A 15,972-nucleotide genomic window follows, 5' to 3' on the forward strand; every position below is an offset into this window, starting at 1 on the left:
TTTACCATAAACAGGTGTTGAATTTTGTTACATGCCTTTTCTGCATTGAGGTAATCATATGATTTTTATTCTTCATTTAATCTAGTATATCATATTGATTTGTGGATGTTGAACCATCCTTGCATCCCTGGAATAAATCCTACTTGATTGTGATATATGATGCCTTTAATGTATTGTTGAATTGGGTGTGCTAATATTTTGTTGAGGACTTTTGTATGTATGTATGTTCATTAGGGATATTGGCCTATAATTTTCTTGTGTCCTTATCTGGTTTTGGTATCAGGGTAATGCTGGCCTCATAAAATGAGTTTGAAAGACTTTCCCTTCAGGGCACCTGTGTGACTCAGTCAGTTAAACATCTGACTTCAGCTCAGGACATGATTTCACAGTTAGTGAATTCGAGCCCCATATTGGTCTCTCTGTCGGTACTGAGCCTGCTTTGGGTCCTCTGTCTCCCTCTCTCTGTCCCTCCCCCCCCCCCCCACACACATACACAATAAATGCACTTTAAAAAAAAAAAAAAAGACTTCCCCTTTAATTTTGGGGGGGGGGGAGCTTGAAAAGGATTAGTATTAATTCTTTAAATGTGAAGCCATCTGGTCTTAGATTTTGTTTGTTTGTTTGAAGGGTTTTGATTACTTAGTGTCCTCACTAGTAATTATTCTGTTCAGATTTTCTGTTTCATCATTTAGTCTTGGAGGATTATGTTTTTAGAAATTTATACATTTCTTCCAGGTTGTCCATGTCATTGACATATAATTGCTTATAGTAGACTCTTATCTTCCTTTGTATTGCTGTGGTATAAGTTGTATATCTCTTTCATTTATGATTCTGCTTATTTGAGTCTTCTTTCTCTTGTGAGTCTAGTCAAAGGTTTGTCTATTTCCTTTATCTTTACAAAAAAAAATCAGCTTTTAGTTTCACTGATCTTTTCTAATGTCTTTTAGGACTCTTTCTTTTTTTTAAGTTTGTTTATTTTAAGAGTGAGTGTGAGTGGGAAAGGGGCAGAGAAATATGGAGAGAGAGAAACCCAAGCGGACTCCACACTCAGCACAGAGCCCAACATAGGGCTTGAACCCACGAACCATGATATCATGACCTGAGCTGAAATCAAGAGTTGGATGCTTAATCCACCCAGCCACCCAAGTGCCCCTAAAAATCTATTTCTACTCTGGTCTTTGTTTCTTCCTTCTGTAAGCCTTGGGCTTTGTTCTTTTTCTGGTTCCTTGAGGTATATACAGTTAGGTTTTGTGAGATCTTTCTTGTTTTTTGTGTGTGCATTTATCACTGTGAACTTTCCTCCTGAACTGCTTTTTCTGCATCCTATACATTTTGGTATATTTCCATTTTCATTTGTCTCAAGATATTTTTTACTTTTTGATTTCTTGTTTGAGCCATTGGTTGTTCAGTAGTAGAATGTTGTTTAATCTCCATATTTGTGAATTTTCCAGTTTTATTCTTGTAATTGATTCCTGGTTTCATAATGTTGTGGTCAAGAATGATGCTCGATAAATTTCAATCTTTTTAAATTTATGCAGACTTGTTTTGTGGCATAGCACATGATCTATACTAGATGATGTGGCATGTTAACTCTTAGAAGGGCCATCTAGACTTGAATTGTCCAATGTCTGATATGGTAGCCACTATCCACATATGGTTATTGAAACCTTGAAGTGTGGCTACTGCAACTGAAGAACTAAGTTTTAATCCTTATTTAATTAAATTTCAAAATTGGTACTCTGTTCACTTTTTGGAACATTTAAGTATGTTTGGAACAGCTTGATTGTGCATATATACTTTTTCAGCTGTATGTTTCATGAAATGCAGTTGCAAATCAATTGTTTCCAATCAGTTTAGCATTTGAATTGAGATATGCTATAAATATATAATAAACACCAATTTGGACTTACAAAAAATATAAAATTATCTTCAAACTTTTACACTGAGTATATGTTGAAATAATGCTTTGAGTATATTTGGATAAATACTAAAATTTTACACTTTTTAAACTTGTTAATGTATTAGAATATTTTTAAAAATTTTAATTCCAGTGTAGTTAACATAGTGTTATATTACTTTCAGGTGTGCAAAAAGTGATTTCAACAATTCCATACATTACTCATTGCTCATAATGATAAGTGTACTCTTAATCCCTCTCACTTCTTTCACCTATCCTCCCACCCACCTCCCCTCTAGTAACCATCAATTTGTATTCTACAATTAAGAGTCTGTTTTTTGGTTTGTCTTTTTTGTTTTGTTTCCTAAATTCCACATGAGTGAAATAATATGCTATTTGTCTTTCTCTGAATAGCTAATTTCACTTAGCTAGATGCTAAGTGATCCATCCATGTTGTTGCAACTGGTAAGATTTCGTTCCTTTTTGTGGCTGAGTAATATTCCGTTGTATATATATACTACTCTTTATCCACTCATCTATCAATGGACATTTGGGTTGCTTCCATAACTTGGCTATTGTAAATAATGCTACAATAAAAATAGGGGTGTATATATCTTTTGGAATCAGTGTTTCATATTCTTTGGATAAATACCCAGTAATGGAATAGGGTAGTTCTATTTTTTATTTTTTGAGGACTCCTCATACTGTTTTCCACAGTGGCTGCACCAGTTTGCATGTCCACCAACAACAGTGCACAAGGGTCTGTTTTTTTTCCACATCCTTGCCAACACTTGTTTCTTGTGTGTTTGATTATAGCCATTCTGACAGGTGTGAGGTGATCTCATTGTGGTTTTGATTTTCATTTCCCTAATGAGTAATGTTGAGCATCTGTTCATGCATCTTTTGGCCATCTGTCTGTCTTTGGAGAAATGGCCTTTTCATGTCTTCTGCCCATTTTTAAATTGGATTATTTGTGGTTTTTGGTGTTAAGTTCTTTATATATTCTGGATACTGTTTATCCAATATGACATTTGCAAATATCTTCTTCCATTCAGTAGGTTGTGTTTTAGTTCTTTTTATTGTTTCTTTTGCTGTGCAGAAGCTTTTTATTTTGATGTAGTCCCAATAGTTTATTTTTGCTTTTGTTTCCCTTGCCTCAGGAGACATATCTAGAAAAATGTTGCTATGGCTGATGTTAGAGAAATCACTGCCTCTCCTCTCTTCAAGGATTTTTATGGTTTCAAGACTCATGTCTAAATCTTTAATCCATTTTGAGTTTATTTTTGTGTATAGTCTAAGAAAGTAGTTCACTTTTCCTAACACCGTTTGTTGAAGAGAATGTCTTTTCTCCCAGTGCATATTCTTGCCTCCTTTGTCAAAGATTTGTTTTTGTCAAAGATTAATCATGGGTTTATTTCTGGGCTCTGTATTCTGTTCCATTGATCAATGTGTCTATTTTTGTGCCAGTACCATTCTGTTTTGGTTACTGTAGCTTTGTAGTATATCTTGAAATCTGGGATTGTGATACCTCCAGTTTCATTCTTGTCCAATATTGCCTTGGGAATTTGGGGTCTTTTGTGGTTCTGTACAAATTTTAAGATTATTTCTTCTAGCTCTGTGAAAAATGCTATAGAGATTTTGATAGGGATTGCATTAAATCAGTAGATTGTTTTGGGTAGTGTGAACATTTTAACAATATTTGTTCTTCCAACCCATGAGTATGAAATACCTTTACATTTGTTTGTGTCTTCTTCAGTTTCTTTCATCAATAGTTTATACTTCTTAGAGTACAGGTCTTTCACCTCCTTAGTTAAGTTTATTCTTATGTGTCTTACTGTTTTTGGTGCAATTGTAAATGGGATTGTTTTCTTAATTTCTGCTACTACATTTTTAGCATATAGAAATGCAATGGATTTATGTGATTTTTTTTTTTTTTTGGAACCCTGTGACCTCACTGAATTCATTTATCAGTTCTAGTAGTTTTTTTGGTGGAATGTTTGGGTTTTCTATATATAGTATCATGTAATCTACAAACAGCTAAAGTTTTACTTCTTCCTTACCAATTGGGATGCCTTGTATTTCTTTCTTTTGTGTGATTGCTATAACTAGGACTTCCCACACTATGTTGAATAAAAGTGGTGAGAGCAGACATCCTTACCTTATTCCTGATCTTAGGGGAAAAGTTTCTATTTCATTTATATCTACTCTAATCTTCATCATTTCCTTCCTTCTGATGACTTTTAGGCTTTAAAGCTTTTTCTAGCTCCTGTAGGTGTCAGTTTAGGTTGCTTATTTCAGATGTTTCTTGAATCTTGAGGTAGGCCTGTATTGCTAAAAACTTGCCTCTTAGAACAGCTTTTGCAGGTGGGGGGGATAGGGTAAGGGGCACTAACGAAGACACTTGTTGGGATGAGCACTGGGTGTTATACTCGGGAGAATCACTGGAATCTACTCCTGAAATCATTATAGCACTATATGCTAACTAGTATGTATATTAAAAAAAAATTTACATGTAAAAAAAAATAATTTGTAGAATAAAAAAAAAGAACAGCTTCTCCTGCATCCCAAACATGTTGGACCAGTATGTTTTCATTTTCTTTTGTCTCCATGTATTTTTTGATTTCCTCTTTGATTTCTTGGTTGACGCATTTGTTGTTTAGTAGCATGATATTTAACTTCCATGTATTTGTGTTGTTTCAGATTTTTTTTCTTGTGGTTGATGGCTAGTTTCATAGTGTTGTAGTCAGAAAAAGATGTATGGTATGACTTCTTTTTGAATTTCTTGAAACTTGTTTTGTGGCCTAACATGAAATCTGTACTGGAGAGTGTTGTGTTTCCACTTGAAAAGAATGTGTATTCTACTGTTCAATGATGGAATGTTCTGAATATACCTATTAGATCCATCTGGTGCTATGTGTCATTCAAAGCCACTGTTTTCTTGTTGATTTTTTGTTTGGGTGATCTATCCATTGGTGTAAGTGAGGTGTTCAAGTCCCCTACTATATTGTAATACTATTGATTATTTCCTTTATGTTTGTTATTAGCTGTTTTATGTATTTGGATACTCCCACATTGGCTGCATAAATATTTACAGTTGTTCTATCTTGTTGGATTTTTCCCTTTATGATTATATAGTGTCCTTCTCTGTCTCTTGTTACAGTCTTTGTTTTAAAGTCTATTTTGTCTAATATAAGTATTGCTCCCCTGGCTCTCCTTTTACTTCCATTTGCATGAGAACTGCTTTTCTGTTACTACACCTAATGCAAGGTTCAATCCCACAACCCTGGGGAACCCTCCTGAGCTGAAATCAAGAGTCAGACACTCAACTGATTTAGCCACCCAGGCACCCCTGCATGTATCTTTAGTATGAAATGAGTCTCTTGGAGACAGCATATAGATGGGTCTTGCTTTTTTGCATCCACTCCAAAACCCTATGTCTTTTGATTGAAGCATTTGGTCCTTTTATATTCAAAGTAATTATTGATAGGAATGGATTTATTGCTATTTTATTGCTTGTTTTATGTTTGCTTTGTAGTTTTTCCCTGTTCCTGTCTTCTCTTGCTCCCTTCTCTCAAGGTTTGCCAGCTTTCTTTAGTGACAGACTTTGGATTCTCTTCTATTTATTTTTTTGCTTATCTATTACTGGTTTTTGATTTTTGGTTACTATTAGGTTTATATATAACATCTTCTATATATAGCTGTCTATATTAAAATGATGGTCCCTTAAGTTTGGACCCATTCTTCACTCTTGTCCTCCCCACCTATGTTTCAGGTATGTGGTGTTATACCTTACATCCTTTTATTTTGTAAATCCCTTAACTGATTTTTATAGCTATACTTAATTTTACTACTTCTGTGTTTCCTACTTTTCTTATTCCTACTTAGGATGTTTCTTTCCACTCAAAGAATCCTCTTTTAATATTTCTTGTAGGGCTGGTTTTGTGGTGCTGAATTCCTTTAACTTTTGTTTGGGAAACTCTATCTCCTTATATTCTAAATGATAGCCTTGCAAGATAGAGTATTCTCTGTTTTAAGTATTTATTTATTTTGGGGGAGAGAGAGTGAAAGAAAGACAGCATGTGGGGAGGGGCAGAGAGAGGGAGACAGAATCACAAGCAGGCTCCGCACTGTCAGCGCAGAGCCCGACACAGGCCCTGACCTCATGAACCATGAGATCATCACCTCAACCAAAATCAAGAATCTGATGCTCAATGAGACCCTGACACCCCTAGATAGAGTATTCTTGATTGCAGATTGTTTTTTTCTTTCAGCACTTTGAATATATCATGTCTTCTCCCTTCTTGCTTACAAAGTTTCTGCTGAAGAATCAGCTGATAGCCTTGTGGGGTTTTCCCTTGTGTGTAACTTTTTTTTCCTCCTGCTGCTTTTAAAACTATAGTTTGCCATTTTAATTTCTACATGTCTTGGAGTAGACCTCCTTGGATTGATTTTTGTTGGGAGCTTTCTGTGCCTCCTGGATCTGGATTTCTGGTTTCTTCCTCAGATTTTGGAAGTTTTCAGTTATTATGTCTTCAAATTTTCTTCCCCCCTTTTGTCCCTTCTTTTTCTGGGATCCCTATAATGTGAACGTTATTACCTTTGATGGTGTTGCTGACTTTCCTAAGTGTCGTTTCATTATTTATTTATTTATATTTTTGTCTCCTTTTCAGCTTGATTGTTTTCCATTACTCTTTCCTCCAGGTCACTAATCTCTTCTTGTGCTTCCTCTAGTCTACTATTTCTTCCACCTATTTTATTTTTAATTTCAGTTTCTGAGTTTCTCATCTCTGATTGGTTCTTTTTTATGTTTTCTATCTCTTTCTTAATGGTCTCACCGAAGTCTCTTCCACTCTTGTCTGAAGTCCAGTGAGTATAATTATGACCAATACTTTAACTTCTCTATCAGGCATATTACCTATCTGTTTCACTTAGGTATCTTGCTGTGTATTTTTTCTGTTCTTTCATTTGGGACACATTCTTCTGTCTCCTCGTTTTGTCTAACTCTGTATGTCTGTGTCTGTGTGTTATGAAAGTCAGCTACACCTCTTACACTTGAAAGTAATGGCCTTTTGAAAAAGAGGTTCTATAGAGTCCTGCAACACAGTTGCTCCCTGTTCACCAGAACCTGGAGTTTCAGAGGTGTCTCTTATGTGTGTTGTGTGTGCCTTACTGTTGCCTTCAGCCCAGTCATCTGCAATGGCTCTCTTTGCCTGTTGTAGGTAGGATTTAGTCCCAATGCTCTTAATGAGCCAGTCTTTGGTTGCCTTGGGTTTGAGTTGACTCAGACCCAGCATTTGCCAGAGACACAGTAGCATAGGTGTTTTGCCCTGACAGGCTTTCTTTCTTTTTTTTTTAATGTTTGTTTATTTTGAGAGAGGGAGAGGGTGGGGGAGAGTCAGAGAGAGAGAGAAAGGAAGACAGAATCTCAAGCAGGCTCTGTACTTTTAGCACAAGCCCAATGCGGGGCTCAATCTCATGAACAGTGAGTCAGTCGCTTAACCGACTGAGCCACCAAGGATCCCCACCATGACAAGCTTTCATTAGTGGCTGGGTACTGCAGCCAGACTAGATGTCTGCCCCCACCCTATTGCTGGGGCTGCATTTGAACTGGTGTGTGTGGTTATCTTTTTCTCTTCCCATGGTAGGGGTCACTTTGGAGTGGTGCTGGCCCCTTTCAGGGCTGCTTGCACACTGCCAGGCTTGTGGCATCACTTTGGATGGTCTCAGTGCCCAGGGAATATTTAAGGACTTGAACTCTGCTTTCCTGGTTTCTGAGTTCAGAGCCCTCTTATTTTTAATGTTTCAAGTGTTAAAGTCCTGCTGATTGTAAGAACTTGTGAAATTTTGCCTCTATGGCTTTCAAAGCCAAATATTGTGGAGCTTCATCTTCCTGGTGCCTAGGGTGTCCGTTTCTCTCTTCTCCCTGTGCTCAGCATCCTCCCTCCCACAGACAGTCCCACAGAGAGTCTGTTGGGTCTGTTTAGCTCCCCACCACCTCTAGCCCTTCCTACCCTCTTTGACATGGCCTCTTCTCTGTATTTAGCTGTGTAGAGGCTGCTTTGCCAGTCTTTGGTGATTTTCTGGGTTATTTACATTTATATGCTTGTTACCTAGTTGTATCCATGGAACAAGGTAAGCTTAAGATCCTCCTCCTCCACCTTCTTCCAGATACAATCCCTGTAGTGGAAAAATTTAAAGTATATATATTTCTGTTGGATTGCACTGATCTAGATCATGACACATCTCCCTTAAGAACAGCAGTCACAATCAGTTAATTATTAAGAAAGGAAAGACAAAGGCATGTCAGAGGGTTCCCAACAAATATGGTATTATCTTTCTTTGCCTCTTATTAATAATTTGTATATTTGGTTTATTTTCCCTATAGGACCAAAAATATCTTTATTTACAGTGACTAGTTTACTTATTTTTATATTCCTTGCAGATTCTCGTACTCTTAATATACAGTTGACCCTTGGGGCACCTGGGTGGCTCAGTCGGTTAAGCATCCAACATCAGCTCAGGTCATGATCTCGCAGTTCGTGAGTTCGAGCTCTGTGTCAGGCTCTGTGCTAAGAGCTCAGAGCCTGGAGTCTGCTTCTGATTCTGTCTGTCTCTCTCTCTCTCTGCCCCTCCCCCACTCACACTCCGTCTCTGTCTCTCAAAAATGAATAAATGTTGGGGCGCCTGGGTGGCGCAGTCGGTTAAGCATCCGACTTCAGCCAGGTCACGATCTCGCGGTCCGTGAGTTCGAGCCCCGTGTCGGGCTCTGGGCTGATGGCTCAGAGCCTGGAGCCTGTTTCCGATTCTGTGTCTCCCTCTCTCTCTGCCCCTGCCCCGTTCATGCTCTGTCTCTCTCTGTCCCAAAAATAAATAAACGTTGAAAAAAATAAAATTAAAAAAAATGAATAAATGTTAAAAAATATATTTTTTTAAATATACAGTTGACCCTTGAACAACAGAGGTTTTGAACTGTGTGGGTCCCCTTATAGTTTTTGGTACAGTTTGATACAGTTTTGATACAGTTTTGATACAGTTTGTACAGTTTTTTGATACAGTATAGTATTGTAAATATATTTTTATCTTCATTGTGATTTTCTCAATAACATTTTCTCTTCTAGCTTACTTTATGGTCAGAATATAGTATGTAATACATATAACATAGAAAATATGTGTTAACTGACCGCTTATGTCACTGGTTAAGGCCTCTAGTCAACAGTAGGCAATTAGTAGTTTTTTGGGGGAGTCAGAAGTTATACATGGACTTTTGACTATGGAGGCATCGGCACCCCTAATCCCCATGTTGTTCAAGGGTCAACTGTATATGTTTTACATTAAATTGAAATAATTGGTAAGTATGCTATTTTAATTTGGTCTTAGATGATTGAGTTTATCTGTTAATCATATTTTCATATTTTTTCTGACATCAGTTACCTTTAACTTAAGTTTAATAAAATTACAGGAAGTTCTTTAGAATCTTACTGTGATCTATTACTATATCAAAAATTATTGTTTTCCTTCCAAAATGTTGACATCTGTAGACACAGACTGAATCAACTATTTGTTTTAGGATATAAAGATCAAGAATGCAGACTCTTGGAAAAGTTTAGGCAAACCAGTCAAAACATCAGGTGTACTAAAGTCCTCAGATGAGCTCTTCAACCAATTTAGAAAAGCAGCAATAGAAAAAGAAGTAAAAGCTCGAACACAGGAACTAATTCGGAAACATGTGGAACAAAATACAAAGGAACCAAAAGTATTGCAAGAAAATCAGAGGTCTGTAATTTACTGGATTATATCTTAGGAGATATGGACTTTTTTTTTTTTCCATTTATCAGTTCCTTTTTATTTATTCAAGTATTCATTCATATCTGCATGCATTGACTGTGTAGCAATCTCCATTCCCTATGATGGACATATAATTTTAAATATATTAAATTTCTTTTTTGTCAAGTGACCATGATTAAGCTATTTAGTAGAATACAGAGCAAATTATAACTGCAAAAAGCAAATTTTTATTGATTTTTTTAATTAACAAGTAGTATCTACTTTGAAGAGGACAGAACTTATCAAGTGATTAAACTATCAAAGATACTAATGTAACTAAATTAGAAAGACGTTGTTTTCCAGAAATGTCTTAATGTTTCCATTCTATGTGTAAGAACATAATACAGTTGTATATAACCTTGGTCACAGTTTCTATGTAAACTTCTCTTTGTTAATATAGATTGTCTTTGTAAAATTTGACATCAAAAGTTAAGCTTAAAAATGGCATCATAACAAAAATCAACATCACAACATGACAAGGGGAATCTAAAACATTGCTTTATATTTATACTTTAATGACATATCTTTGTAATGTAATAAAAACTTTTAAGGAACTTTTGAAACCCACTTTGAGCTATACTGTTTCTTTAAGGGACCTTGGCTGCATTCAACAATCTTTTTCAAATAAAATGCAAAACCAGTGCCTTGGAAAAGAGCAGAAAGAACATCAGCAGTCTTTGGAAACTCAAGATAAATACAAACTCTTGCTTCTCAAAGACCGTAATTTAGCAAGGGAGAAAGAGCAAGAGCGGAGGAGGAGAGAAGCAGTAAGTAAATTTTAGTTCATTAAATCTAAGGAAAGATTTAACAGAGTACTGTCTTTTACATGTTCAAAGATATATTCAGGGTGATTTTCCGTGACAGTGGAGTTACATCTTTAGTGAGGATCAAGTTTTAAAATCAGAGCCTAAAATAAAAATTTTATACTCAAAGATCTAGAATATAATGATAGAGTATTGTCTTAGAGCTACTAGACTATGTGGTTCAAATACTAGTTCTCCCATTTTCTAGACTTTTGGGCTTGGCAATTTATTTAACCTCTCTGTACCTCAGTCTACTTGTCGGTAATAAATAATACCTATTCTAAAGATGGAATGAATTTACATGTAGTAAACACATAGGAAAGTGCCTGGCACATAAAGTGGTTCATTACTTACAGTTATTACTCTTGAAAAAACCAATAAACTATCTATAAATTGTGGCCCAGAGTTATGCCATCTGCATAACTGCCCTAGGTCAGTGTTTCTTTAGTTCAACACTAGAGGAAGAAGTTGACTTCTATTATATGTCAACTATATCTTAATAAGATTGGAAAGAAAAAAAACCTGACTTGCTTAGGAGTCTTAATATACAGAAAATGATGTTTTAAAAACTAGGATTTCTTCTTTCATCCATGGATTGTTTTTTCATTTTTATTTTGTTTTGTTTTTTATTTTGAGAGGGGGCAGAGAGTCGGGGGGAGAGAAAGAATCCCAAGCAGGCACCATACTGCTAGCTCAGCACAGAGCCTGATGTGGGGCTCAGTCTGCAAACCATGAGATCATGACCTGTGTTGAAATCAAGAGTCGGATGCTTAACCCACAGAGCCACCCAGGTGCCCCTCAGCCATGGATTATTTATTTAGAAGTATATTAGTTTCCAAATATTTGGGAATTATCTGGCTAGTAATCTGTTATTGATTTCTAATTAAATTCCAGTGTAATCAGAGAATATATAATGTATTGGATTCATTGAGACTTTTTTTTTTTTAATTTTTATTTTGAGAGAGGGAGCATGAGTGGGGGAGGGGCAGAGGGAGATAGTAAAAATCCCAAGCAGGCTCCACTCTCAGCTCAGTGCAGAGTCCAACTTAGGGCTCAGTCTCATAACCGATGCTTAACTGACTGCACCACTCAGGCGCCCCCATTGAGACTTTTTTAATGGTCCACATTATGGTCTACCTTGGTAAATATTCTGTGTGCACATGAGCAGAATGTATGTTCTGGTGCTGTTGGGTAGCCAAGTTGGTTGAGCATGTTGTTCAAGACTCCTATATTCTTGCTGATTTTCTGCCTGCTCATTTTACCAAATGTCCAGAGGGGGCATTGGCATCTATGATTATATGATTTGCAGATTTGTCTTTTTTTATCTTTGTAATTCTATTTTATTTCACGTATTTTGAAGCTGCATTGTTAGGCACCTAACATTTAGGGTTTTTATGGCCTCTTGATTAATTGACCCCCTTTTCATTACAAAATGATTTACTTGATTCCTGATATTATTTACTCTGAAATCTAACCACTTCAACTTTTGTATGACTAGTGTTGGCATGATTTAAAAAATGTTTTCATCCTTTTATTTTTAACCTACCTGTGTTTTTATATTTAAAGTGAGTTTCATGTAGGCAACATGTATTGAGATCTTTTTTTTTTAATCCAATCTCTGCCTTTTATAGGCGTGTGTAGATCAACTGCGTTCAATATGATTATTGATATGGTTAAGTTTGAGTGCAACATCTTGTTCTTTTGTTTGTCCATTCTTTTTATCTCCTTTTTTTCCTGAATTCTTTTAATCAAGCATTTTTATGATCCCATTTTATTTTCTTCATTGACTTATTATCACTAACACTTTGTTATTTAATGGTTGCTTTAGGATTTTAGTACATATGTTAGCTTAGCACAGTGTTCCTGTGAGTTATGCTATACCACTTCACATTTGATAGAATAGCTTTACAACAGTGTACTTCCATTTCTGCCTTCCCTTTTATGCTAATATTTAAGCCATAAAATAATTTTTTAAAAGTTTTAAATAAGTTAAAATTTTATGTTTACCTGTGTAGTTACCATTTCCAGTGCTCTTCATTCATTTAGCTCCAGATTTCCAAATGATACAATTTTCCTTCTTCCTAAAGGACTTTTAACATTTCTGGTAGCATAGGTCAGTTGGTAATGAATTCTTTCAACTTCTGTGTATCTGAAAATATCTTTATTTGGCCTTTTTATATCAGTAATAGACTTTATATTTTAAAGCATTTTAGATTCACAGCAAAGTTGAGCTTAAAATACAATGAGTTTCCACATACTCCTCCCCTCCTCCCATCAACACAAAACTTTCCACACCATCAGCACCCCACAGTCCATGAACCAACATTGACACATCACTGTTAACCTTGGTTTATCAAGCAAAATCCATAGTTTACTTCAACATTCACTCTTGGTGTTGTACTTTTTATGGGTTTGACAAATGTATGATGACATAGATCAACAATTACAGTACCATCAGATTAATTTCCCTTTCTGGGGTGCCTGGGTGGCTTAGTCAGTTAAGCATCTGACTTTTGATCTCAGCTCAGGTCTTGATCTCAGGGTTGTGAGTTCGAGCCCTGCATTGGGCTCCACGCTGGGGGTGTAGCCTACTAAAAAATAAGAGTAATTTCCCTTTCTTAAAAGTCACCTGGGGGTGCTTGGGTAGCTCAGTCGGTTGAGTGTCTGACTTCGGCACAGATCATGATCTCACAGTTCGTGAGTTCAAACCCCACATAGGGCTTGCTGCTGTCAGCATGGAGCCTACATTGGATCCTCTGTCCCCTTCTCTCTCTGCCCCTACCCTACTTGTGCTCTCTCAAAAATAAATAAAACATTTTTTAAGTCTGTTTTTCTTTAAAAAAAAATTGCTTGTGTGCGTTCTACTCATGCCTTCCAACCACTGATCTGTTTATCTCCATAGTTTTGCCTTTTCCAGAATGTCATATAGTTGGAATCATATAATATGTAGCTGCTTCAGATTGGTTTCTTTCATTTTAGTAATATGAATTTAAGGTTCCTCTATGTCTGTTTGTAGCTTAATAGCTTTTTTTTCCTTTGGCTGACTAAATACTTCCATTATATGGATGTACCACAGTTTATCCATTCATCTATTGACAGACATATTGGTTGTTTCCAGCTTACAGCATTTACAGTAAACCACTATAAATATTTGTGTGCAGGTTTTTGTGTGGATGTGTTTTAAACTGGCCTTTATTTTTTTAAATATGTTTTTTGCTGGATATAGATTTCTAGATGGTTAGTGTTCTTTTCCCATTATTTATTTTTGAGAGAGAGAGAGAGAGAGACAGAGCGTGAGTGGGGGAGGGCCAGAGAGAGATGGAGACTAGAAACTGAAGCAGGCTTCAGGCTCTGAGCTGTCAGATACTTAACCAGCTGAGCATGCAGCTCTTGATCTTGAGGTTGTGAGCTCAACACTAAGTTACGTGTAGAGATTGCTTAAAAAATAAAACCTTTTTTTAAAAAAAAAAGTGGTCTGGGTAAAGATTTTAAGAATTTATTTTTGGGGCGTCTGGGTGGCTCTGTTGGTTAAGCATCCAACTCTTGATTTTGGCTCAGGTCATGATCTCATAGTTGTGAGGTAGAGCCCCACAATTCTCTTTCCCTCCACCCCTCTCCTGCTCACATGCACTCTCTCTCTCAAAAAAAAAATTCTTTTGTTTCTATGGCATATTTAAAGAAATATTTATAGTTTATAAGAGTCACATATATTATCCTTTTGGTAGCTAAATCATAATTCTAAATCTTCTCCCACATAGCCAATAAGAATACTGATTCTCATCAAGGAAGTTAACCAATTGATTGCAAATTGGCACATTTATCCATCACTCTGGGCTGTTACTATTTACTGATAAAATTTTTTTTTTTTTTAATTTCATAGTTGATATCATTTCAGATGCCAAAGACTAGTACCACATGGGCATTTATAGAAGGCTTCAAATATAGGAAACATTTATTTCCTTTGTCTTAATTTGCTTTTTGTTTACTTTGTTATTTTTAATGGCTTTTTAGCATTTAATGAAAAACAGTGTGCTAAATGTTACATATGCAATCTGATTCGATCTTCATAAATACCTACATTTGACAATATATAAAATAAACTTGGTTACAAAATTTGTCCTAGGTTACATAGTAAGTGGCAGAATCAAGGAAAGCCTGTAACTTTAATGTTAATAGTTTTCTCGAATAGTTAAGATATTGGTTTATTCAGAAAATAATTTTACATGTCTTAGCACACTATGTTGATTACAGAGGTAGATGAAACAATATAATCTCAGTTCACATTCTTAATATTTTGCCAACATTGAGACTTTACTCTCTTAGTTGAAGAGAGAAGTTAAACTTGTTCTCAGTGTTCTTGTAAGTTTTAAAACCTTTACTTATCACATGAGCAATATATTTTTTTTTAATGTTTATTTATTTTTGAGAGAGAGACAGGGCAAGCAGGACAGGGGCAAAGAGAGAGGGAGACACAGAATCTGAAGCAGGCTCCAGGCTCTGAGCTGTCAGCACAGAGCCCGATGCAGGGCTTGAACTTACAGAGATCACAAGAACATGACCTGAGCTGAAGTCAGATGCTCAACCGACTGAGCCACCCAGGTGTCCCAGATATGAGCAATATTTTAACAAAAATCAGATAGTATTTGAACAGAAATAGAAAACTGCATAAACTCATTATGTTAAATAGTGTTCATTTTGTATAATTTGTTTCAAATGTTGTGTAATCATTTTTATATAGTTATAATGAAGGCATACATTTTTTAAAAGTAACATTGAATTTTTTCCTTCTTTCTACAGATGGCTGGTACCATTGATATGACTCTTCAAAGTGATATTATGACAATGTTTGAAAACAACTTTGATTAAAACTTTTTAAATTAACCATCAGCTTAAAATGAATGATTTAAAAGATTAAAATGCATATGGTAAAATGATTATTTTCAAACACCAGGATACCAATCTTATGTTGTATTTTTGACTGCTCTAAAATGATTAAACAATTTTCACTATATTTTTTAATAGCTATATGTTCATTTTCTAAATGATGTAATTTACAGGAAATTTTATAATTTTGGATCCCTAAAAATTGAATAAATTCCCAGATTTTATTTATTTTATAAATAGTCTGCTATGTATTATAGGCCTGTATAAGCAATGAAAATCCGAAAGAGCCCCTTGTTTAAAAATGAAAAAAATATATAAAGGTATATAAAAACCAGTTCCTGTTGAGTTTTTAACTTTTATAACAAGTATCTATCTGCCTTCAAAAACATTTAGAACCTCTAACAAATAATACTTGGTTTCTTTGAGCATCAGGTTACGTAAAATTCTCTGCTGATTCTGTATGCAAAGTTGATAATGAAATCTAGCTTAAAGAAAATGTTACCTATGGTTTGGTTGATGTTAAATTTGAGCAAAATAATAGTAAATATGATATAAGTTTCTATA

At 35.5% G+C, this 15,972-nt stretch overlaps 1 protein-coding gene across 6 annotated transcripts in view; it reads left to right on the top strand.

The window, feature by feature from the left end:
* BRDT (bromodomain testis associated) overlaps positions 1 to 15,535 on the top strand; it is an 81,334-nt gene extending 65,799 nt beyond the window's left edge. For 5 of the 6 annotated variants that reach the window (XM_045478268.1, XM_045478264.1, XM_045478265.1 and 2 more), the window contains 3 exons: positions 9,465 to 9,670; positions 10,314 to 10,488; positions 15,322 to 15,535. In XM_045478268.1, the coding sequence (XP_045334224.1) occupies positions 9,465 to 9,670; positions 10,314 to 10,488; positions 15,322 to 15,390 (450 nt within the window). In that variant the 3' untranslated portion in view covers positions 15,391 to 15,535. The remainder of the gene's footprint in view (positions 1 to 9,464; positions 9,671 to 10,313; positions 10,489 to 15,321) is intronic. The other variant, XM_045478269.1, reaches the window with a different exon arrangement.
* Positions 15,536 to 15,972: the final 437 nt, after the last annotated feature.

Source organism: Leopardus geoffroyi, chromosome C1, assembly GCF_018350155.1.
Source record: "Leopardus geoffroyi isolate Oge1 chromosome C1, O.geoffroyi_Oge1_pat1.0, whole genome shotgun sequence".
NCBI classification, from domain to species: Eukaryota; Metazoa; Chordata; class Mammalia; order Carnivora; family Felidae; genus Leopardus; species Leopardus geoffroyi.